The 26496-nt window shown below is 46.8% G+C and overlaps 1 protein-coding gene across 2 annotated transcripts in view; it reads left to right on the forward strand.

Moving 5' to 3' along the window:
• The window catches only part of LOC142563878 (uncharacterized), a 95470-nt gene that overhangs the window by 33975 nt on the left and 34999 nt on the right, over nucleotides 1–26496 (forward strand). Inside the window, exons 2-3 of one of the 2 annotated variants that reach the window (XM_075674555.1) lie at nucleotides 20508–20680; nucleotides 23745–24995. In XM_075674555.1, coding sequence (XP_075530670.1) covers nucleotides 20524–20680; nucleotides 23745–24995 — 1408 coding nt within the window. In that variant the 5' untranslated portion in view covers nucleotides 20508–20523. The remainder of the gene's footprint in view (nucleotides 1–20507; nucleotides 20681–23744; nucleotides 24996–26496) is intronic. The other variant, XM_075674556.1, reaches the window with a different exon arrangement.

Here is a 26496-nt window from a genome sequence, read left to right on the forward strand (position 1 = left end):
TGCTTACCGCAATGTTCTACAGGGGCACGTTAAAAAAACTCCAGGTAGCAGAAAGTACGGATGGCTGAAAAAGTCCCTGCGCCTGGTATTTTTCATAGTTGAAAGCGCGGCAAACCAGACGTGGACGTGAAACTTTACCAAGCATTTATTTCGACACAGAGAACAACGGGACAACGGTCCGATTTCGGAAAAGAAAGCCTCCCTTCGACGACGCTTCGGGCACGCATGCGCCGTGTGACGGAGGTATTCGCCGTCTATTTCGTTCAATGGCTTCGTTAGGGCGCGCTGCAGGCTATGCCATTCTTGCGGACCGGGCCTTCTTCTCGCGCACAGGCAACACAGAAAAGCCGAGTGTATTTTAGTCCGACGAACATACTCGTGGGCTTCGCTCTTCGTGGTGTTCGATGTCCACGATGCGCACACTGTAAAACAATTTACGCCCTAAAAAGTGAAAAAAGGTGTAAATGTGTCGATAACTTACACCCTTTGGGTGTTATCTATATAATTGACACCCTAAGGGTGTGAGTTATAGAGACATTTACACCCTTTTTAACTTTTTAGGGTTTAAATTATCTTACAGTGCAGCGGCCACTGTCGAGGCAACAACCGCGGCTACACTGCACCACGCTCAGCGGTGTCGAGCTCAAAAGGCCGACAAGAAAGTGAAGTGGATCGTTACAAAATGCGAACCGAGGTGTTCTCGAATGTTCTCTTAGAACTCCTTTCGCTTTTTTTTTTTACTCAGCTTCATTTAGCCAATGGCAGCAATTAAAGTACGTTCACGGTATATTGCCAAGTTCCGGTGATTTTCTTCCCTATATTATCATCTTAGCCCGTGCTCACAGAAATGCTGTTACGCCGAGTCTTCTCGTGCGAGGTGAATCGCAATGAGCCCAGTACGGACAAGTGTATTCGTGAATGCGGCCTCTCTGCGTTGGTAAGAGATGGTGTGGCTTGGGATTCCGGTGCAAGTTAGGTTCGAGTCGTCTTTCCCAGTAGCGTTCTCGCGGCCTCACGATCGCTACGGGCGACCTTCCGCCGTAATGCCTGCGCACAGCCTCAGCCACCCAGGTGCGCATTGCCTGGAGGTCTGTCGCGGCCGCGGGGTTCGGCAAGTGGGGTGCCGCTCAAATTGCGTCTGGCCGCCCATTAGCGAGCCGCCGGGCTGGTAACGCGAGTACCAGCTGCGCTCTTTCGATATCAAACGCTCGCGTAAGTGACATCGGAGCCCCCGCGATGAAAGTGGAGCCTTGCTGCGAACGGGTCGCCGAACCGACACAGTGTGGCCAGCGCCTGTCATATCATTAGCCGCTTGATTTGGTGGAGCGGGCAGGCTCAAGGGAGCGAAAAAAAATGTTTCATCTCGGGTTTTACCTGCTTATTTCGATCTAGTGCGCAGCTAGGCAAATATGACGTCCCATGTGGCTGGAAGAACGAACTGACGATTTTTTTTTTTTTACACGAATGTTACTGAAGGGAGCGCTGGTGATACAGTGTCTATGGGAGCTGAAAGTACGCTGCTTCATATCCAGCATGGCAATGACGGGTAGCAGATGGATTTGCCTCGACTTCGTCCTCCTGGCTTCTAACTGCTTTTCGACTTTGCAAATTTGATCAAATCCCTCCCAGGTAATGCGTTGCAAGTGCGACGGCTCGCAATCACTACCTCACTACCCTTGAGAAATCTTGCGCTTCGTGCGTTTAGAAAACTGTGCTTTCTGGGAAATTCATAAAGAGTCAAGCACGATAAACGACGCCGTTACAGCGTTTGAAGCCACAGCCACGAGATTAGACAAATCCACGAGGTGTGCCCACCGTTCCCGATGCAGCTCACCACTCGCAGCAGCGGAGATTCCTCTAGAGACCTGCTCTTGGAAACTACTCTGTCAATAATTTTTTTATGTACTGCGTGCTTAAAGCATGCAAGAAATGGCCAATTTAAGAGGACGGATCGTGCAGTTAACTAGCGAACTCGAAAGTTAGACAGAACGAAATAAAATTTATGCACATCTCGTTTTTCTCCACTGCACTGCGTACGTCCGCTGACGAACTTGTGGGTTCCAGTAAAACTCTTGCTTGGGCTGGTTGGGTCACGCTTGAAGTAGTAAAGGCAAGGCGCAGAAGACCAGGACTCGAGAAGAAGAACGGAAATGTCGTTTGTGTTCTTCTTCTCGAGTCCTGCAGTCTTCTGCGCCTTGCCTTTAATACTTCAAGCGTGAACCAACTAGCCCAAGCAAGAGTCTTACTTGAGCACATTTCTTCTACATTGGGCCCTTTCTTTCAACAATGCTTTCGCACCGATCCCGCCATTTTGTGCGTCAACCTGATCGCCGTCTCAGCTTGCCAGTCTCGAGTGGCGCCGGTCCTGTCGCTTGTGTTCTTCTTCTCGAGTCCTGGTCTTCTGCGCCTTGCCTTTACTACTTGTGGGTTCCGTTGTCGCCTGCGGCGGACGCTGCCCTCGCCGGCTATCGGCATGAAACTTGACCCACTTCCGGAAAACGCCCGCGTCTAATTTTTTCAGGCGGAAGTGCTGCACGTGTTTCTCCGATCACTGAAGCCTAAATATTCTTGCACGTCTCGCACTCGACGTAAATGTACCCCAGACCTGGCGTGGCTGACGTTTGTCACTGGCACGTGCGGTCGCAACACGCGGCAGCAGAAAGGAGCTTCAAAAGTAAGAGCGTGCAGGTCACGCGCTAAACTATAAACAGTTCGAGGCTCATGGGTGCAACAGAAAGGCAGCATGTTCCTCTCTCCGTTGTTATATTCACAGTCAGTATATTTTAATAATAATAATAATAATAATAATAATAATAATAATAATAATAATAATAATAATAATAATAATAATAATAATAATCAATCAAAGGCGTTTATTAATGTGCCCAGGAACAACCTCGAGGGTCTTGGGGCTGACACACTCGACAAAACAATGCACAGGAAAAAAAAGTGCACGCCCACGCGCACATACACACATAAACACAAATCGGGATTACAGATTTCGCGATAACAATAATAATAATAATAATAATAATAAATTATTACTATAATCAGCATAGGCACAATGGTGAATAATAGCCGAAAAAAGGTGCTCAGATTAACAGCTTGATCAAGTCAGAGGACACCATGCCTTAACTAACGGGAATTTTTTAAAAGACCCACGGAGTGTAAGGAAAGGTACATTCCCTTTTCGGCACGCACAAAGCAACCAGAAGCACGTGATATATATGTATATATATAGATCCCGGCGTGGTCTGTCAATTCCGCTGGCCGTGCGGCTATCACGATGGCGGCACCTTTGGGTAAAGGTCACGCGAAGCATCACTCTGTGTAGCCCGATGACGTTCCCCTTCTGAATGCTGCCTGGTAACAACACTTCAAAAGACACAAAAACGCGGAAATATCCTCAATAAGGTTCTGAGCTCTGTCCCTAAGTTCATGATTTGGCACCGCAGTTTGCTGTCGTTATTACCGGTATCTACGGAATGGGGTGAAGAACGTTTTTTTTTTCATTCTGTCCGCGTATAATTATTATATTACACTACACTTCGCATAGTGGAACACACACCTATCCAGAGTTCTTTCAGCGAATGCCAAGATGACATGCCCTCGTTGGTCGCTTGAACCCGCCTTCCGCCGTTCATGTATAGCGTGCCGGATAATTCAGGTATCGTCTCATATCGACGACGTATTCTCTGTCGCTAGTCAGCGAAAGCGCACAAACAGCGTTGGTATCACACTGCACGAAGCTTTGTTCGTGCTTAGCCATGGGACCTATCTTAGTGTTTCTGCTAAAGCTGGCCTTATATATAAGTACAGCTAAGCTTAGTACGCAAGCTTAATGCACGAGCCTAATATGTGGCGCTGAAGAGACGGCAGTTGGGTTCGTTCTGTCTCCAATCTTGCACTTAGCAGACGCGTAAGGACCCATTAGGCTCTCGATGAAGCGCTCGCACAAAAGAGGAAGAAATCAGTGCAGCCGTAAAAACACTCATTAAACGGAGGAATCCGCCGCTGTTCTTGTACACCGAAGCGCACTTCACTTGACCTCTGCGTTTGTGAAGATCGAGCTGCCGGAAAAAGAAAAAGAAGAACGACAGAAGTAAAGGCCCACATAAAACGTGCTATACCCACTTTCCGCTCAGTCATCAAAGGAAAATCGAAGGAAAACAAATATTGATCCTTCGTTCGTGCGGTGACGCCGCATTAGTGTCATGTTTGCGTCGTTTATTCGCTCGCTGTCTAGCGCAGTTCGCTTTCACGTTGGGCTGTAGCGGTTGCCAGTGAAGTTACTGTTTTCTATTTCATTGATTAAAACTGAAACCAGGAAACGCTTTACAGGCCTCGCTTTCTCTCTCTCTCTCTTACTGGAGGCAACGTAGGACGTCGAGCACGTCCCGGGCAGATCGTGTTTACTTTAACCTAATTGAAATGTTCCAAGCGAAACGATAACGGAGTTAGCTCGGATGTTCGGTCCTGGAAGCTCTTTGCGTGTTCCAACGGGAAGCGAAGGCTCGCACAGCTCGGGGCGAGACCGGGGTTGAGAGTATGACTAGCCGCAGTTAACTTGCGACGCCGGCGGCGGTGCCCAGACGGCAAAGATGAACGGCGACCGGAACGAGCCTGGAATTCGAAACTATAGATAACGAAAAAGTCAAACTAACGGAGAAACGGAAAGGAAGAACTGCCTCGTAGGTTTACACGAATGTGGGATGCCAGGAACCGACACTAACTTGCTGTCCACCCTGGTCGAGCTTCAAAGTTTTCCGGGCGTTGTTTCGCCCCTGGAATAAGGGCTCCACCCGCATACACCACTCAGGTTTATGAGTCAGTAAAGTTGTTGTTCTTCTTGTTCCTCGACTCGCGACTTGCGTTACTAGCACTAAACTTAAACGTGCTACAGAGAGAACAATCAGACACGGCGCTTGATTTCGCGCTAGTAAAACCTGTATCACGAAACGAACAACCAACTAGACCCGTCTAATGGCGCTAGTTCTGCAACGAAGAGCAATTTCTGTGCAGTTTGGCAATTCCGCTTGCATTTGCTTGCGTGTACGTCTTCTACATCACGCACGCTTCAAATTTAGTTCCGGCAGTTCGTCCATTGTTCTCTGCAGTCAAGCTTTTTCGCAGTTCCGGCATTTGAAACTTTTCGAAGAAGAGTCGTCCGGCGATTTTACGGCGTTAGCTGCGGTGCAAATTTTAACCAAAGTGGAATAATAAAGGAATTACGGAGAATTCAAACCACCTGTAATGTACGTTAAGCGGAGTTTTCTTGCACCATATGAATTGACACGAGACGAGTGCCCTTCATTGCTCTTTATTTAAGACTTATGTAATTGTTGGCATTTTCTCTAAACGCGACCGCCTAATTCACATGACGTCATAGTATACTACGTGGACGCAGCGATGACTTGCACGTTAATGCGACAGTTTGCGGGTGGTGAAGGGAATTACCATTGTGTGCCTATCTGTATGCAAAGAATCATAAAACATATATGGAAACGTAAGTGAAACATTCAACCATTTTTATGAAACGAAACATAAACTAAATTACGTTGCGCTGAGTTAGAAGAAATGTACGCATGTCCGATGCTTGAACAAACTTGAAATATAATTCATAGCAGAAACTTCGAAAGCCTTCAATACGCAGCAAAAGATTGTAAAAATGCGATTGCTAGCGTTCTTAATGAAGTAAAAATAAAAGTGGGCGTGCCATTGTAGGCCACATAATTTGTCCACAACTTGCTATCTCGTAATTCAACGCCGCTAAACAAACAGCAAACCTATTAAAATTGGTGTTTCATGAAGCTAGTTGTACTTGCACAGAGCCGCTTATTGTATGTTGCTACTTCACTATTGAGGTCGTCTGATTGTCAGGAACTAGATGTAAGAAGCATAATACCTTAGTGCGTCTTTGAGCGAAGCGAAGGAATTCCTATTCGTACATGACGGCATTGAAGTCGCCGCATATTCACGATATTATTCTGCCGTCACGGGTACGACGAATGGGTTTGTATCTATGAAGTGGCAGCCATGTCCCTGTTCCGTTATTCTCCACGGATGTAATGAAAGTAAGACAGTGTCTTAGAAGATCTCCAGGCCATGTTTACACATATCAAGCGCGGCTCACACGCCGTTGGAAGTTTCAAAACATATTAAACTTCGCCTCCCGACCGGAAAACTGAGATGAATTTAATCCAGCGTGTTATAATCTCAGCCGTCCGCTAGTCGTCCTCCTTAAACGATAACTACGTTTTCTGATTCTTTTTTCCGAACCAGAGTCATATTCTATCTGGACAGTAACTGACGTACCGCATTATTTTTACTCAATGACCGCACCTCCTCTGATCCCTTCTATCCTACCTCGCACCCCGTGCGTGCGTTGAGGATCGCTGTAGTAATCAATCGCGTTCCTGACAAGCTTCTCTTTTGTGCTAGCCGACAAATAGTCATCTCGTCGGGATCGCTGAGTGATTCCGCTATTAAGCGTCATTGCGTGGCAAAGTGTGCTATAAAGGTTGTAAACAGGGCTAAGGTGCCTCAGAAAGGCTGGTACTTTTATCCCTGTTTATAACCTTTATACGACAGTGTGCTATTCCTTCTGTCAGCCCCTTTCGTGATCTTGCATTGCACGGCAAAATTGTTGCAGGAGTACGGTATTTCATGAATTTAATGACCAAAGCTTTTGACCAACTACAACTACGGGCGTCGTGGTACACAAGTTATGGCCTGTTTTGCGCCGTAACACATACTTGAAAACTATTCCTGCAGCTGGTCGGTGTCGTCTGTATATATTTGACGAAATTGCCCCCGTCATCAAAACCCAACTAATCTGCTACCATTGTAGCTATAGTAAGAACAATACCGCTTTAAACAAAAGGCTCAGTTGAGCTTTTTCCTCTTATGCTCTCCGCTTCTTCTTCAAGTAGAAACGAATTGATTGATTGATTGATTGATTGATTGATTGATTGATTGATTGATTGATTGATTGATTTATTTATTTATTTATTTATTTATTGATTGATTGATTGAACTTGATAATGTTCACCTTAACAAGGTTGCTCCCATAGCCATGTGGCCATAAAAGGCTACTGCCTCAAAAAAAAAAATAGCAGAGAGAGGGAAATGATACATAGTAACCGTACAAAAAACAAGAGGTGTAATTTCAAAAAATAAGTGTCGGCAGAATCCTCCGAGGTAACTGTCTCGCTGCATTAAGCGGGGGCGTTATCATCGCAGCAGACGAGATACTAAAAAGAGGATTCATTTCGTGCGTACGTTCTGAAAGAGTAAACACCCGTATGGCATTAGCCCGGTCCTTCAATCTCAGAACAACATTTTCTTGATTCTTTGAAATCTGCCGTGTCGCGCATTTCCAGGTACGGGGGCTTTCCAGCTCCTAAAAATAGCCGCGGTATTTCTATCCGTGTGTCCGCTCGTTAAACTGCTTCTGATCGCGCCCTCGAGCGACGAGATGGAAGACAAATATTTACACTTGTCCGGGTACGCTCGTTCACCTGCGAACCAATTCTGTTTCTCTCTCTCTTTGTCTATGTTAATTTTGCAAGAGTTTCAGGTAACGGTAAGCCGAGAAAGCGCTGAATCCATTCCCTTTTTTGTTCTCGTTTCTGCTTTTTTTTTTACAGAATAGCCAATGCATTATCATTCTCTAACGCTTAAACGGAATAGTACTTTTCGATTTCTTGTACACCTTCTCAATACCGTCTCGTGATTTGTTCTGTTTGCGTCTTCACAACCTCACCACGCGGGTGAGGTTTAAAACAAATTTTTAAAAAGCCCCTCAAGATGTCAAACAACTTCTGTACGTTTCTAATGTTCGGTCAATTCTAGAGTACGCTGCAGTGGTCTTGGACCCGAACACTAAAATTATTTCGAACAAGTTGGAGGCAATACAGAATCGTGCTGTGTGGTTTCTTATCAACAAGTATAGTCATGATGTTAGCGATACAGGTCTAAAGCACACTGTCTCCTCGGACACTCTAAAACTCCGGCGCACCTTTTCTAGGTGTTTATTTTCGAAACAGATTTGTGTGTGAAGAGGTGGCATTAAATCGACATGTGTACCTTCAGCCCCCCACGTACATACCCAGACGAATGGACAACAGCAAAAACAAAAAAATTGGCGGTTATTCATAGCGTGTACATCTGCGTTCCAAGCGTAATATTTTCCCCAAACTATTAAAGAGTGGAACGCCCTTCCTGATACTGTTGTCACCGCCCCTACTGAGATGTTTTCTGCTGCACTCTAGCAGCATTTACGCATGAGTGCGTAACGTAAATTAATTGTAAATGTAATTGTAATAAATTAAATAAGTAATGTAATGTAAGTAATGTAATAAATGTAATAAATTAACGTAAATGTAATTGACGTCATGCGTTTACGCATGACGTCAATTGTTTTCATTGAGTGTGCCGCTGTCACCTGCTGGTTCCACTGTAATCTGTGTCCACTGCTGTACTCACGCCAAACATTTTTCTTATGTCGTGCTTGTAACTTTTCGCGTTTACTCACGTATAACACCTTCCTTCAACAATGCCTCAGGGAAAATGTAGGCATATCAATAAACAAAGTAACATAAAAATAGGAAAAGAAAACCTTAGGCATTGAAACTACAGAGACAAAAAAAAAGAAAACCTGCAACGCCACCTTTTAAGCAAAACGAAGATAGACGCCGCATTAAGAAATCTCTAGCTGCTTTTGCCTCCGCGAAGAACCGTGGCGATATTCCGAACTGATGAGATAACGCAGATCCTGTTTCCATTCCTCGTCCGTCCTTGGTAAACCGCGACACGCGCTCGCTGTCTCCAGCGTGGGTGTTTCCCCGGAGAGAACTGTTATGCACCATATTGATGACGTCAAAGTAGCCATTTCTGTTTTAATGGCCTCGATCTCGCTGACGTCAATACGCATTTCCTTTTTTTTTTTCTCATTTGGATGACTTGTAAGTTAGCGCGTCGCCAATATCTGTCCAAGTTTAAGCGCCCTTGAAAGGTATAGTCTGCAGTCTGCCGCGTCATTAGCGGTGAATCTACAGTTGCAGTAACGCAAGGCATGTGCCCATAGGCTCACCTCTCCAGTAGCCGTTAATAAATCTTGCTCTCTCTCTCTCCCTCTTTCTGCAGACGCTGGGGAATTACTGGCATCGCCAACAACTAAAAGTGGACAAAAAAAAATAAGAATAGATATTTGACCCTTTACGGGCTCCGGGTGAGGCCGACGACTAAAAGGTTTAGCTCAACAGGGAGGACTATTTATAGGGAGTAAAACCAGTAAAGCTGGCCCGAACGGCCAAAACGGGATGTTTTGCCATTCAGGGCGCGTCCACTGCCTTGAGTTAGACGAGAGCAAGATTAGCACGAGCTGCTTCCTCGCTTCACTGTGCGCGTGGGAGACTCTGTGTCGGGTGCTGTTAGACGTGTGTACGAGACGGCAGTATGGGCCAGCCCCAACACACGCTGCCTTGTAATACCTAACGGTGGAACGCGCCTTACAATTAGGCGTCGTTTGCGAATGATTGAAAGGCATTTTACAAACACCACGAGATCGCGCACCGTAGTCGTCACCGTCGTAATCAGACCAAGGCGTTTCCCCGAGAGGAGTTGGCATGCTGAGACTACTAGCTTGTCGAATCACGTCAAGCACTCCCCCGAAAGAGCAAAAGAGTTAAGGCTCGTTCGGCTCTGGTCAGTCACGAATCTGCGAAAATAGCGACTGCGACGCACATTCTTAGACACGCGCATGCTGGGACATACTTTTGAAGCAGCGGCTACAACGTGGGCAAACTGCTCCTCCCGAAAATTTCGAACTGTTGGAGCACGAAAGCCGGAAAAAAAAAAAGAAGGGGAAACGAAAATAGGAGTACAGGACATGCCGGAAGGATTCTTTTGTGCTGTCTTGTGCGTGGACATCTCTACTAACACCAGAGGCGTCTTTGACGGGCACCATGTTTTGCAGTATACAAATTCCGCATTTCTTGCGATGTTTCTCGGAGTTGACCCGGGGTTATTGAAGATTAACATTGCAAAACTTCGCATTCCCCTGATTGTTTTCGTTGTGACCTCCTTGACGAATGCTTTTATTTCGCTCTTTTAACGACAGCTATAGACTATTAAAAGAATATATATTCCTGCACATCATGAGATGTGCCACTAATTTTATTAGTCCAATCTGCTACGAGCTATGAACTAGCTTTTCAGAAATGCGTTGAGAAGTAAATTATATTATGAAGGGCCAGCAAAGAAGCTTTTGAAATCATGCAAAAAGCTGCTGACGCAGAAACAAACCGCGACAAGTGCTTTCGTACTGCGCATTCCCCTCCCATGTACGCTCAACAGAAATTAAGCGTCTATAGTGCACATTGTTTGGATGATCAATAACATTATTGAAGTACTAAACAATACGTTTCTGTTTTTATCAGCAGGCATGCTTTTATAGTATACCATAGAAATAAATAAATAAATAAATATTTATTTATTTATTTATTTATTTATTTTTGCCGGGCTGATTACAAGGCCTTTGGCAGGAGTGGGTGTTACAGAGAGTAAGTGAGTAGAATGTCATCAAGAGAAAAAGAAAAGAAAAGGAAGTATCTCCAAAGATTATTTTACACGCTGCAGTGACATGTTAACATTGCAAGCAACGACCCAAAAAATCAAGCAAGCAAAAAAACAAAGAAATAGCGCAATATCAGTTCTCTATTGACGCAATCTCTTCCCTTGAGTATGTGCTAAACAATGTTTCCCTTTTTCTCTTTCAAATGTTTACGAATGGCCACTGTAAAAGCGTAAACTCAATTGTATTGTAACTATATCACATTAACTAACGCAGGATGTAAAGTAGCTCCCACGGATTGAACACAAAACCTATTTATTTATGCCCGTACTAAAACATTCAAGCACAGTTCTTCTTTTCACGTACAATAGACCTTCGGAATTCTCTACGCGGTTTTACTATCAGTAAAAGATTTTATAGCTACCACTGGTAAGCACTTCGCTAACATGTAAAGCGCTTCTTTTTGATCATTCGACTTTTTGTGTATATCTGTGTTTTCGATGTGTAATGTATAGTAACGTATAATGTTGCCACGCCTGCTATAGCCGTGTATTGGGCTGCAGTATATGTAAATAAATAAATAAATAATTGCCATGGTAATTCTATGAACATTCCAAGCGCATTTTTCCCGTCGGTGTCGGCGTCGCCGTGAGGCTCCGATAAAGTCCAAGGGCGATAAAATCGTCGCCGCGCCCCGTAAGCTGTAAGTGCGAGTGAAAGCGTGCGAGAGTGAGCCGGCGATCGCGGGTCAGTTCGCCTACGCAAGGAAGGAAAGCGGGGAGGAAACGCGCCGTCTTCCGTCGCGCACAAGTCTCCGACAGAGAGTAGGCAATGTGGGGAGGCGTTCTACTGCGGGCGACGCCGCGCGCTCGCGCATGCCCGGGCCACTGTATCTTGAAAGCCATCTGCGACGGGGACAGAGGCCGCCGTGCGCTGTGTTTTCGCAGCTTAGTTGGCGTTGATGCGAGAGTCAGCACAAAGGCGAATTCGCTCGACGCTGCTGCCGCGCTTCTTCACTCCAGCGATTTGACAGACTTTCCATGGTCATCGAGCGAGATGTGTTCATGTATGCTAGTGCACGCTTCACACCATGCTTGGTAATTTAGTTAGTATGTCTATGCCGGCAAATTTAGACGGCGTGTAAAACTGCTATCCTTATTTCGTATAGCGTTCACTAATTTGCTATCGCAATCAATATACTTCGCCTTTCGGGTGAAACTGCGACATTTTTGTTTACGTAAACGTTTAATAACCTGTTTTTAATTACTTCTGATAAAAACGCTTAGGCCGCCGGGGCTATTATGAAAGCTGTTTATCGTGTCGTCGCCATAAAAGCGGCATAGTATTTTTTTGTTCAAGTGGCTAAGCAGAGAGGAGGCGCGAAGACGCCCGCACGGAAATTTTTTTGCAGGACTGTATTCTCTCCGTCATAACTTTGCAGTTATTCAAAGTGATTAAAAATATTACCACATAAGGACGATCCTCTATTTCACTTCAGTAAAGAGGGAGTTATTGACAGGTGTACTTGTTTTTCTTTATCAGATGACCGTGTTTCCCCGTCTAATAAATGTTACCGCTCAGCGCAGGACGCGCCTGCATGTATCGGAAGTTTGTCGAATGTTATCGATGATTCTGCTTGCTGTACCTTGTCACCCAATCTCGTGTAATCTGATTGCATGTATGAGCGACGCGAATTATGTAGTACTTTCTGCAAGGTACGTGGGCACCAGCAATTATTCTAGAACCTTCGATGGCCCATGTGTAAGAGCCGACGCACTTTTCCCCGCACATAAGATTTTCGACGATCGCTGACTGTGTTCGCAGCTGTCGTTGTGCTTTGAGTGTAACTTGCGTTTGTGGGCACAGATTGGCCCAATAAAAAGTTAGTTTCGTCATTCACAGTTTCGCGACTGTGTTTGTGACCGTCACTACCACGTGACAATATAGTCGGCACACTTTGTTTCCTATCCCTGTGTCAGTTTCTGTATCATGGCAGCTTTGAAGCTTTTGTATCGAGGTATGCGATTACCGACGTATTGTTGAAGTTCGCCCGATGCCAGAAAAGGTATCCTTCACTACATTCGACATTTGCGTTTCCAGAAACGAGATTAGTTTCTGTTTACTAATTCTGTAGAAAGCGTTTGTTTTGGATAGCTTTTCTATTAAGCCTATAACGCTCCCTGGTAAGTACTTTGGGGTACGGCCTAGCTACGAAGACTCTAGCCAGCATGCCCAAGTTCTGGCCAGCAGCGCCCTGCCACGACACGAGCGTCTGTCGTCCTCTTCTCCTTCCACCACTAGCCACAATGTCGCGGATCAGGGCAGCATTTGTCGCAGTGCTAATTCAAGGTCATATTATTGCAAACAACGCGAGAACAGAACTAAGACTAAGGAAACACTCGAATCTTAGTATCTGTCCACGCACTGTTTGCATTAGTATGTCTTCATAGCAACAGGCTCGGTGCGCCAAAATTTTGACGTACAATTCTGTGTGCGTTGGCTATGAGTGCGACCAGGTTCGTTACCCTCCCCATAATCTGTGTCTGAGTTATAACAGACGTGCCGCTTTCTGTTATTTTTCATGTTCCATTACTTCTTTTTGTGCATCGTTCATGTCGTATCCTGCCTAATCGTAGCCTTACGTGATACTGAAGTCTATTTTTATTACGATAGGAATTATATGGACACATCAGGCCCATTTCTCCTGTCGGCGTCGCCGTGAGATTCCGTATAAACTCCAAGGGTCACAAAACCGGCGATGCGCGCCGTATGCTGTGTGTGTGAGAAGTTCCAGGCAGAGGGTAGGGACGGGGCCTCGTTCTACTCCGGACCGCAGTATATTGAAAGCCATCTGCGACGGGGTCAGAGGCCGCAGTGCACTGTCTTTGCGGCTTAGTTCGCGTTCGTGCAGAGGGCAGCACGACGGTGAATTCGCTCGCTGCTGCTGCCGCGCTTCCTCAGTCCAGCGTTTTGCCAGCGACTTTCCGCGATCATCGAGTTTTCGGTCATCGGTCACCGGTTTGCTTATGCATGCGTGACAAAATGCTATTTAGTTTTTTCGGCCATCTAAGCTAGTAAACATAGGCATACTACTATCCTTAATTCGTGTATGTGTCCACTAATTTGCTATCGCAATTGATGCTTCGCCATTCAGGCGAAATTGCTTGTTCTTTAGCCAGTTAAATAAAAAGAGCAAAGCAACCGGAACCAGCATGCTAGAAACGTGCTATTGTATCTCTTCAATTTACGTTAGGTGAGAAGCCGAATGAAATCTTTAGGTCTTGCACCTTGTGTTTCTTCGTACAATGTGTCCATTCGGTTTGCTAAGCAACTTGTTTATTTGTTTACGTGCCCCATTACCGCTTCCTAATAATATGTAGTTCTCTTTTGTTTATAACTTGCCTGACATATAGACTGCGGAGGAGGCGACCAGTATTCGCAAAGTCCCGCACTATAAAATTTGCTTCTCGGCTCATAGCGCACATATAAGACATACAACCTTAATATCAAAAAGAAGCGAGGTCAGTGTAGGAACATAAACGGCCGTGATTTTCCGCTGGGTCTTCTTGTGCTTTCGGCGCTAGAAAAGTCTGGAGCGCGAGCACGAGGGCTGTCCTTTTGCGGGCCCTTCCGCCAGTCAGGAAGAGAGCGACGAAAGGCTTGCTTTGTCCCGCAGGGATCAGAATACATCACTTTATTTACTTAGAGACCCCTCTAAGCCGTAATTACATAAGTAATGAGCTTTTCATTAACGCGATATGAATACTGGCACAAATAGTTACGTTATCCGAGAAAGCTGAGGGACAGATGATTACAGTAATTTGGTGAGTAATTAGGACTCATTCTCTGACGCTGAGTGCGGCAAAAACGTAGAAGAGTACTTGCAAAATTTAATTCTGCGGTTTTAAGAGCAAACACCTCCATTTGGTTACGAGGAACCCCGCAGTCTGGAAGTCCAAATTAACTTTGAGCAGCACCGTGGTTTCTTCAACTTGCAGCTGAATTTAACTACACGGGCCTTTTTTTTTTGCATTTCGTCCCCATCGAAAAACGGCAGCCTTGGCTGCGATCAAACCCGTGACCTCGAGCTCGCCAGCGCAACGCCATAGACTGGGTTTGCGCGGCGGCTCTGGGAGGAGACGAAAGCGGTACGAGAACGTTGGCGTGACACTTGAAGTCCATGGCCATGAGATAGGCGCGTCGCCGGCTAAGGCGCGTGGACCAGATTTCTGCAAAGAAAAACATATTGAACGATTAAAGCGTGGCAATGCCACGGTTGTTAAAGCAAGCTTGATAAACCGTTTTACGCCTCTAAAGATGATTACCGATATACTACGAAATAATAATAATAATCAAGTGGCTAATTTCTTCACTACTCCTAGAGTTTGGGAATGTTCAAACTACGGACATCTATTAAAGTTTTGGTTGGATCAGTAAGTTATAATACAATTCTTAGATGCTCAAGAGATTAGGGTATGTACAAGGATCCTAGTTTCTACAGTGCACGCAATGATTTCGTATTGTTATTTTTTGAGAGCGCGGCTCTTAGGCAGCCGTTCCTGTGGCGAACGTCGGCGTCGGCGTCCCTCGTAACCAAGCGAACTAGAAGAGCAAAGGATGAAAGAGCGAACGCGGAGCGCAGTGGGGGATGAAAGAAGGCGATAGCGAAAAGAGCGCGAGGAAGAAAGTGGAGGAGAGTGCAGCGACATCATGAGGCGGAAAGCGGAGGACTACGGTATGGCGAAAGCGTGAGAAGAAAAGCGTAGTGCTGCGCAAGACGGGCACTGCTGCGGCGATGGCGACGACATAGCGCGGGAGTAGCGCGCGTCGTCTGCTAACCTATGACGCCACCGATATAGGGAAACAAAGCGCTGCATGAGCGGAGATATGTCTGCTGCTGTTGCTGTAAATAGCGCCCATGCGTTATCCACGCGCTGCCTCACGCTATCTTCCGATTAGTGAGGCATTCGCTCCACCCTTCGCTCCGTTTGCAACTTGCCACACAAGACACACGGTCCGCGCCAGCCAATATATCGCCAAGTAAAAACACTTATAGAGCTGCACTCAAATTTCACATTAGACAGTATCGCAACCTTCCGTGAATTTTTTCATCAACGTTTAGTGTAAATATCGCAGATTTGCAAGACCATAAAGCTAACAAGCAGCCCAGGCACAGGACGTGAACTCCTCAGACAATGAACACAACAGCGCAGTCTCTCACCCAGCCTCTTAACTATTACCATCACGTATAAAGTTACTCTGAGTACGTCATGAGCTCTCATCCCGCACACTTGTCACGTCGTGCGACGACCTTTTCTACAAACGTCGCCGCCACTCGCCCCCCCCCCTCCCCCTTCTTTTTTAACGAGTTAAACCCTGCGGAGACTTCATTAGAACAATCTCCGCGCGACTCCTTCCGCGACCCTTCTCGAGAGAGAAGGCAGCGCGCCTCCAAACCACCACGCGTGACGCCTCGCGCACGGCAAGTGTGTCTGCGCGTGCGTAGCGTTCGAAATAAGCCACTATTCGCGGGCCAATTTTGCAGGCTGGGAGCCAAACCGCGCGTGCGTCCCTCTAAATTCGGGTTGCCCTCGGGGGAGAGAGAGAGAGAGAGATGGAGGGAGATGGACCATTTTGCGTAATGGGAGCCAATTTGACGTTTCCGCTCGAATATAAACAGCGCTGTTGGGGCAGGAGCTGCGGTCGCAGATGTGGCTGTCACGCTATTAGATACGCAACGATGTCGTGTCGCTGGGAGTCGGCCACGTCGCGATACCGGGGTTCTCTCTCTCTCGCTTACTCGCTTCTTGGCAAAGCTTTACTTTCCTTGCTCGATCTTCTCTATCGCTCTCTACTTTCGTACTTCTGTTTCTCTTTCCTGGCGATAGCGCTGCCCGCGTTCCGTTTAATAACGACAGTCTAGCCGAGAGAACGTGCGCGCGTGTAGCCGCATCGTGTTTCCCTCGCCGCGACAGGAAGCAATTAGCCGCGCGCTGTTGAAGGCGACGCGCGCGCTGTTTCTTGCCCTGAGAGTCTGCTGTTGCTGCAGCGCTATCGTGCGCCGAGGCGTAGCCCGCCATCTTGAGCGTTCGTTCCTTTTTGGCGTCGACCCCGTGGCAGTGGCCACTCTCCCTCTCTGTCTCTTTCTCTCTCTCTCTTTCTTGGTTTTGTCAAGGCCTCTCCGTATCAATGTAGCGTTTCGTGTACGCACATGCGCCGTAGTGTCGTTCCCGGAGATTCCAGTGCTCTCTTCGTTTGGCGAGAACGCCAGAGCGCGCGCAGTCTCGTGCGGGACATCTTTGACGAGACCTTGAACTCGGCTGCGTCAAAGGCGACACCGTCATTAGAGTTGTTTTTCTTTGCCCCTTTATCAGCCCGCAGACAAGAAAAGCTGTTTTCTACTATCGTACTTTCTCTACTATATATGTTTTTTTCACAATTGCGATGTGTGAAAGTGTCCAGAAGCAGCGTGCGGAAGCCTACGCGGAATCTCTCGTTTCTCCTCCCAGGCGTTTTACATGTCAAGATAGGCCTGCCTGTGAGTCTGGGCGTTTTGATAGCAGCGGCACGACGCGATGCAGTATAAATTTCTTAACAGAGATTCTGCTGTTTTACCACGACAGTATCGCGGTAACATTAGGGAATAAGCAATAAACAACCACAACCTAGCTGTAAACGAGAAGAAAGGGGGTTAACCGAGGGGCCCGATTTTTATTAGTCATGTTGGCTTCTTATCATATGACAACCTAGCTATGTCGCACTTCCCGGCATTTCATTTCGCTTGACTTGCCTGTCGTCGCGGAGGGAGAAGGGGCATAGAAATGGGAAAAAGAGTGAGCATTGCTTGTAAGTGGGAGGATGCGCGGGATGACTAAGAACGGCCACGCAGGCCGGTGCAGTTCGAAAATTGCACTACCGCAGGAGTAGCTTCTTGCGCCAGCGAAATATGTGTGGGTCACGATCGCGGATTTTTCGAGAGAGAAAATAGCGTGGACTCCAGCTGGTCTAGAGTTGCCGATGCGACTTTCGGCGCTTTTCTCTGAAGGTGCAGAGAAGGGAGGCTAAGTAAAGTGCGCTGATTACACATGTGTGAATGAGGAACGCTCACTTAAAAGTGGAAGGGTCATTATTGTGGATGGGGGAGTTTAGCAAGTGTTTTCGTTCCGCGCTTTTTCTTAGCAGGAAAGGCCCTGAACGCCGTTTAGACGATCGATTTGGTTTAGCCGTTTCTCATAAAGGGTTGACGTGAGGTGAGTTAGAACCGGCAGGACTAAATAGTGGATGTCGTTAACGATCTTTCGTATTAGGCATTCGGGGTTTTCACGATAAATTAAATAAGCTCAAGCACACAACTGACGATGTGATGCACCGGGATACCACAGTGCGCTGTGTTTCTGCCACTCTGTCCTTTATGCATTTCCCCTTTAGCCATGACAGTGCAGAATACGAACGAGTCTAGTCATAAACTTTATGCAATGAAATGTGCGAAATGTGCGCATGACACTGTGCTTGCTACGATGTCTAAGACGACAGTAACTTTATTTATCTGTTCTGTCAGCAGGCAAAGGTCTGGACAGAAAACGGAAGGAGAACCCGAAGGCTGAGTTAGCCTTCACAGGGGCTCCTTCTCCGTACCCGATTCGGCAGTCGGAGAACATGACATTGATAAAGCAACAGGTGTAGAAATAAGAGTAAAAGTACGAAGAGAATTAAAGCATCGCGCAAGTGGTTGGAAAAAGCACGAAAAAGGTTAAAATAAAGGGAAGTAAAGAAAAAGAAATTAAAGTGATATTCTCTATGCTATGCACTCTTCCATATTTGATTGGAGATCGAAATACGGTATATGAAACCTGCATGGCTTGGATTACATTAGACTATCATGATGCATGCATAATGTCAAACGATAACACAAGTCTACGCGCTAACAAAGTCAAGGTCCACCGCACAAAGCAGCTATACAATAAAGATGAAATCAACTATAACAGGTGTCATTTCGAATTATTAGATTACTAAACGCTTTCTTAGATGTTCTCCTGTTAGAGTCGGGAAACTGATCCACGGTGAAATAAAGGGAGCGCACCCGGTAGTCTAAACGTTCTCCACCATGACGTGTTCTTGTCGAGGGTTGTCGACACCTTCGAAAAGTGTACGCGCAGCGTTTGGCATAATTTAACGTAACATAGTCTCTTGTTTGATTTCTAAGGCCTTACGATAATAAAGCCGAGCACACCCAAGCACTTAATAATTGTGAATGCAAAAGCCTTAATGTTCAGTTGAACGCCGCTGAGCGGTAATTTGAGTTATGAACTCCTGACGTGCAAGTGAGCGCGTTGGGGCGTTTGGCCAACGCCTCCTAGATAGAAGTTGGTTGCACTTCGATCCGTGACGTCATGCTACCTTGTCCGACTGCCATAAAATTCGACGCTGTCAATGCTTTTTTGCGCTATGGGCCGTTTGATGTTTTCGCAACAAAATGTGATTCGCTTTGAGCAGTGAGTGTTTCTTGTGCAAGGAGCTAGGAAGTAAACGTTGAGGGAATCCTGTGCATCCTCAAATACATGAATGATTTTGTTTTGCAGTGTATATTAGTCTTCGATAGTTGTTACCCGAAATTGTGCCCCACGATAAGATGCAGTAAGGTAACCTGGGATAAAGCAGTGTAGTAAACCGATGTTTTTAACCACGGAGGTAGCAGTTTGGCGAGCATGTGTGAGCACCTAACCGCTCTGCTTAAATATCGTGTCGATTTGTAAACATGAGAGCTCCGTGATCAGGTTTCCTGGAACCACACATCCAGGGATGATTGTTCTTTTTTTTACTCGCTCTTGTTTAATTACCTGAAACAGCGTCGTAATGCTGAAATTCCACATTTCCTTTAACGGTCCGAAAACCACATATTTCGTTTTATTGGTGCGAAGCTGGAGTTTACACATACTTAACCAAGCAAGTAGATTTAAATAAGTATTAACGTCTAACTATTCGCGTGTGTTTATCTGTGGCCAACGCTTTGGTGGTACTCAACGTCGGGTACTCAACATTCACGTGGTTCAAAAGTTATTCGACCCCTGCTGGCGGAAAACGAGAAAATGGGCGGTAGAAATTGCGTGACATTTCTTTAATGAGAACACGATCGCGTATATGCCGTTCGTTATCACGGTCGTCCCCTAGGTGCTTTGTAGTACACAAATAGCGAAAAAGAATTCGTCACCCGAGAATTTGGCGTCGACACTCCTTTCACGTTTTCTTTCCTACTCCTGAGCAATCTCACCGCACGTCGTTCGTGTTTCGTGGTATCACAAAGTTTGCTTAGTGATCAACACGTCGCTACAAAGAATCGCTAAAGCACTGCCTTCAGGTATCGCAGCGACCGCTTCATTAATTCAGAACTGCACCAAATGATTTTTTTGTTACTTGCTTAAATCAGAATGTTAATATCATTCTGACGAACGGAGGGCGCGACCATCACACATCGCTCGCTCGACGCGTTTAGTCACAAATTTCATTGCAGCGCGAACGCGACAGGGTCAAAGCCAAATAAGTCTCTACATCGTAGAAAAACGAGTGAATACTACCAATTACGACTGCGAGACAACCAGAGAACAAACAGAGCTTAAAAGACATGTGCGCAGTACGCGCACCTGTAAACAAGTAGCGGCTAGCAGCTGCGACGCCCCCGCCACACTATCGTTGTTCCGCCAGTATCCGCCAGGAGGCCACTCTGCTCGATCACGCGGTCCGTAGCGATGCGTTCGTTCCCTCTGAGAGCGTAGACGGATTACATAGATCCGGCCAAGTGTCGGTCGGTGGTGCTAACATGGTGGTTACGTACGAAACTGACACTCTGGCATTCGGTAAATGGCCAGCTCCTTTTGCAAGAGATTGCAACATGTGCTTTTCTCTCTCTCTCTCTTCCCTCTCCTCCTGAACGCAGAATCCGAGGCGACGCGATGTGCCGAGCCGTGCTGCTGGCCGCACTGGCCGCCTTGGCCGTGCTCGCCGTGGTCAGCGCTAACAGGGACGCGGACATCTTCGCCGAGTCGGACCACGAAATCGTCTACCGCTTTACCCGAGGAGCCAGGAGCGGAGGGTCGAGGAGCAGAGGAGGTGAGCAGTGCACTCCTAGAGCGAGCTTACCACTGCCGGAACGACAGCTTCACGAGCAAAAAAAAAAAAAAAAAAAAGAAAGAAAGAAAGAAAGCTAGAGGCAGAGTGCTAAATCGAGGCCATATCATACAGTACACAAAACGGCCTAGATCTCATTAAGCGAGAAGTACGTGTTGATTCCGGCGCGCTATACGAGCTCACATATTTGCCTACATGCGTATACAGTAAACGCGTGAACAAAGTGCTCGCGCTTGCCCCGCAAGTCATCGCTCACCAATGTGTCAGAACTTAGTGGAGAAATGTAAAACGCGGCCGTAAGGGCCTCGGTCCTGCGTGCGAACATAGTAGGCGGCTTTTCTACTGGCACGTGCCAATTATCCTTATTTTCACCATCTTCGGGAATTTAAAATCTGGACTGGCTTTTTTGGTAGTTATTCTTTAGACCAGATGAACAAGGGAGTAAGCGTCAGAACACTTGCGCCCGCCGCGGTGGCTTAGCGGCTAAGGTGTAGCGCTGCGAAGCACGAGGTCGCGAGATCAAATCCCGGTCGCAGCGGCCGCATTTCGATGGAGGGCGAAATGCAGAAACGCCCGTGTCCCGTGCTTTGGGCCACGTTAAGGATTCCCCCGTGGTCAGAATTATACCGGAGTCCCTCACTACGGCGTGCCTCATAATGAAATCGTGGCTTTGGCACGCGAAATCCCAGAATCCAATCCAACGCTTGAACCAGCATGGTGCGGAATGGCTGCCCTCTTGATACTCAGTTTTCCCTATTTAGTTTTCTTGCTTCAAAAGGACGGCATTTTACTGCCGACTACCTGAGTAGAAACTCACAACTTGTTGCGCAATGCGCACATTTGATTCGAACGCATTTGGCTGCCGTTCTTAGAAGCCACTACTGCTGCGCATTACTAAGGCAGCTTGTTAAGAAAACGAGTTTGTAGGGGGCGTAGACCTTCGTCAAGCCCGTGAGAGGCTCTTTGTCTACGTCTCCGTCATCATCTTAACGACGTTGTAAATAAATGTTTCTGCCTCTTTGCGTCTGAGTCAATCACGTGATGGAAAAAAGTGTTCTGAAAGAAGACTGAGCATGTTCGCGTGTGCTGCCGGGCCGTGTGGAGCTTTCTTTGACGACAACGCTAAATATGGATGTTTTCGTGGAACGAAAATCTTGCCCTGCAGACGCTGCGAAGTCCAAAATCACTGCGAGGATGTGGCGGAGACGTTTCCTCACGCAGTTTCACGGCTCAAAATCCGTTTCACGGAAACACTTGACTGTCCTCATAGCTAAAATAGGAGAGACAAAACACAATAAACGGCTGCTACATTGTTTGCGCCGCCCTGTCCTTGCAAAGAAGGTCGCGTAAACTCTGCTTGCTTTTAGTATAACACTGCATATACCAACTACGTACCTCAGCACTTTCCGGTTCCAGCAAAATTTATATTCTTGTTTGCTGTACGTTCTGATTTTGGCGCGTCACCTAGAACGTGAAAAAAAAGGACAGTCTGTCCTTCCACTGTCTCTCCACTGTTACTCAGTTGCAGTTACTCGAACTAGCCCAAGATGTTCTTTATAAATATATTCAGGCTGCCCCTCAACAGAAATTTATTTTCATCACGAAAGTATGCGGCTTTCAACTTCTTTTACGAGAGATTATTCGCTTTTAAGGATACCGCAAAATCTGGTGCCTAACGAGAGTAACAGGTGTTACTGTCCAGTGTTCTTCCTAGAGGAAAATTCTTTCAAATATAATAAAAGCTTCAAGTGTTGTGACATGTTTACTAGTGTGAACAAGATATTCAAGTTGATGTATCTGTGTTCTCTTGCCTGATGTCTATGCAATTTTCGCTCGCTTGTGCGCTGCGAAGTTTCTTTTGCGTGTGCGTCATGCGGCCACCGGCAGCTCAAGACTGTGTGGTCGCTTCCTACTGGTGTGCAGTGCTCCAACGCAGCCAGCTGCTTGCAATCTGTTCAGCCTTGCAGAATTGCACAACAAACGTTTACTATTGCCAGAAAATAAACTGTATTCTTTCACTTAAGGTTGAGTTGATAGACTGAAAATTTCCTGCGCTGCAAACGTATTTAGCTGATTTATTGAGAGAAACATAAGTCCTTGTATAAATGCAGATTCACTCTAAAATTTGCTTGTAGGTCCATCGCGGCCACTATGTTGCTACGCCTTCCGATGCGCTCTTCGTGCTTCATCTGTTCGCATACTTTTGAGGCAAGGAACCCGGCTTCCACCTGCGCTTGAAATGAAATCACTGCATCAAACACGCCGATGTCAAAGTTTGGATGCTCGAAACCAAGAAGTGTATACGAGCTTGACCGCTTCATGTACTTTGCTATTTCTCTCTGCCATTCTTGCAGTGTGATACTCTCTGGAGCTTGACAGCAGCCTCGCTTGCTTGTCGGCTTCAAACACAGTATACGACAAATTCTCGAACCCTCCTTGCACTCAGATTTCACCACCGTAATGAAGCACAGTGCTCAAACGTCCCTTAAAGTACTACGAAGCTCCCTGCGAAAAGCTGTCGCCTAAAAGGCACCGGACCCTTTTCAATATCTACATGTGCTTCCAGGCTACATTCGACGCTCAGAGCGCCTCACCGTGACCTCATTCAGGTCCTTCTTTCATACAATCGCAAGAAACGATTATCGGCAAATCCCACTTCACATCGATGCCTCGACTGATTTCAGGCGGCGTCGCTTCAGGCGTAATTAAAACTATTTCGAAACTCATTTTGACGGCAGTGTCATAGCCGACGCCGAAAGTTGATCTGAAATAGCCTTTAAAACACGCAAGAGATGTAGTTGTAAGATTTATTTTTCGAAAAGGAATCTGTATTGCTGCGCCATGCAAAGCTCATCATGCTTGCGCCTAGTTGGGGAGACTACTTGTACCGGTGACGTCGTCTCCTTCCTGACTTCGCCTGCTATAGCAAGAAACCATTGCCGTAAGATGCTCCTCCGCTGCTGTGCTTCAACAGCGCTTTCGGTGTGCTAAATGCGCCACGGATGTCAAGATTCAAATATTTCTTTCTTCCCAACCTCACCTGAAGGTTCTAGCTCCTCAACGTCTTCCGGACACTCGTCGAGGCCTTCTGGGAGCCCATCAAGCTCCTCCAAAAGTTCTTCGAGCACCTCTTCTGGTTGGTTTTCGTCACTACTCAAGAAACCGGGAAGTAGCAAGCAACCGTCGAATCCGAAACCCTCTGGACATGCGTACAACACCAGAAAACCGGCTCCGTATCCTACCATGCCGCCTCCAAGAGCAGTACCACAGAACGCACCTTATGCAGGGCATGGGAGCAGACCCGCACCTCCGAGCGCTCCCTTTTATCCGGGACGTGGTATCTCGCATCCTCAAGCTCCCGGTTATCGACCACAGATACCTAGTGCGCCACCAATGGCAGCGGGGAACATAGCTCTACGACAGTTTGGTTCCGCGCAAATACCTGGGAGAGTTCCACATCCTCCGGGCTTCAGACAGGCACTTCCTAGCGCACCTCCGGCGGAACCTAGCAATCCAGCCGGAAGGCCTTCGGTGTCAGGCCACATATCTGCAAGCTATCCAGGTTACCCTAGTGGTCAGCACGCAGGACTCGTTCAGCCTGGTCGCCCTCCAAGCCAGTTTCCTGGTCAAGGCCAACGTGGCTACCCACCGACCCAGTATCCAGCTGCAGGACATGGTCAGTTAGGGTATCCTGGAGCACGTTACCTGCCGCCAGGTCCTGGAACCAATAGGCAAGGTTCGAATCCCATTCCTCCTGAACGTATGTACACACGAAGGCCGTCCCAGGACCCGACTCCAAGGCCGGCTCCATATCCCACTATGCCACCAACGAGATTCGTGCCTCCAGGTGCTCCTTATCCTGGATATGGAAGCAGGCCTGTGCCTTCAAGCTCTCCATATACTGGACAAGGAAGCAGCCCGGTACATCCGAGCTCTTCTTATCCGGGATTTCCATCTTATCCAGGACGCATGGTTTCCTACCCCCAGACACCGGGCCACCGGCCGCAAATGCCAAGCGCACCACCAATGCAACCAGCAAAGGAACCTCCGGGAAGGCTGAATCCTGGAACGCCATCAGGTGGAATTCCGAAACTTCCTCAATTCAAACCAGTGCTTCCCAGTGCTCCTCCTGCGGAGCCCGCTTACCCACACGGCAGACATCAGGGTTACACTAGTAGTGAGTACCAGGGAAGTAGCCAGCCGGGCCACTCCAGGGATCACTATCTGGGACGTGGACAAAACGGCTATCCTGCAAACCAGCATGTCGGTGCAAGACATGGGCAACCAGGAGCCACGGGTCAGTACGATGACGCCAGACACGCTCAACCCGGCTATCCCCACTGACTACTAGGTTAAAGTATGCAAATCACTATTCAATGACTCCGATTCTTAGAAAGGAATCCTGTTAAGAGCCTCCTCCAAACACCACAGGGATTACCTGTATTTTTTTCTTGAAACTTCTCGCAGCATGTGCATGCGTCTATTCATTTTGCCCCATATGCTTGGCAATGTTGTGCAAGAGTGCTTGAGATTTGTTTGCAGTCGCATCCTTAGATGCACACAAGTCGCCTTGGTGCCGTCTTTCTTTCGGAAGTGTGGATTACCCTATGAGTAGCTTCAAAAGGCGGCTGGATACGCTGGATACACGAATAAGTTCCTATTTCTTCGTTTTGTTATATGCTCAAGCACCGTATTCTTTGTTCAGAAAACCAGTGTGTCGGAACGGAATGAAAACAGAAACGAAAAACAAAGGAAAACGTTATTTTTCACGGCACGAAAACGTAACCAAAGTGTTATTTATTATTTGGCTTCGGAGTGAAACCGAAATATTTTGGATCGCTTTTCGGTTCATTTCGTTCGTTCGTTTAAGTTCGTTTTATCGGAACAGCGGTCTCGCATTTCGCCGAGTACACTCAATGACGTGCTGCTTGTGAGATCATGCTCAGTGCCGTGACTCCAGGCACTGACCATGATCTCAGTATTTATGATGGACTCATTTAGAAAAATAAATGCTATGTTTTTATTGTTACTTTGCTTCAAAATTTTTTGCATGCGAACCAAGACGTTATGAATGTTACGAAACATTTCTTTTTTTTTTTGCTCCGGGGAAGACTCGAAACGGAATTTCTTTCAGTGGAACGAACCTATACTAGAACGAAAATTTTCGTTCCGACACCTTGGACAAAACGATCCATCTACCTCTCCCGTCTTGGCGAGGCATCAATTCAAGATGAAGCAAACACCGCTAGTGCTTTTGCAACTAAGGCTGAACTTAAAGACTACTCGCGAACGGTGCAATGTGCAGTCACTTTTCTTACATTGCGCGGCAACATCCTTTGAAGATATACATTGTAGCACGATTGCCTGACAGTGTGACAAGGAAGTCGATTTGAAGTATCTTGCACAGTCATTTGCATATTTGAGTCAAATGTTATAATACCTCACCAACATGACCTTTTTCCCTTCATTCACTTGCACATTTCAAGCCATCTAGTGACTACATATAGCTATACGTTTTCCTAAACCTTAAATTGAGAGGGAAAGTAGCTGCTTTCTCCCCGCTGACGTCCCCTGGCTTGCTGAGCCACGCATAATGTCTGTGTGACCGTTACCGAAATTTGAATAATGACCACAAGTGCCACAGAAAATGCAAGTGGAAACATCAGCATGGTGGGAATTTTATCAATAAGAGCACTGAGAAAATGTCCGCTTTTTCTACGGTACAATACATGAGCACTTCAACTTATGCCATCCTTCCTGCGTGCTACAAGCAAGCTTGATTGCTTGCATACGCCGCG

This window comes from Dermacentor variabilis, chromosome 11 (genome assembly GCF_050947875.1).
Source record: "Dermacentor variabilis isolate Ectoservices chromosome 11, ASM5094787v1, whole genome shotgun sequence".
Classification (NCBI taxonomy): Eukaryota; Metazoa; Arthropoda; class Arachnida; order Ixodida; family Ixodidae; genus Dermacentor; species Dermacentor variabilis.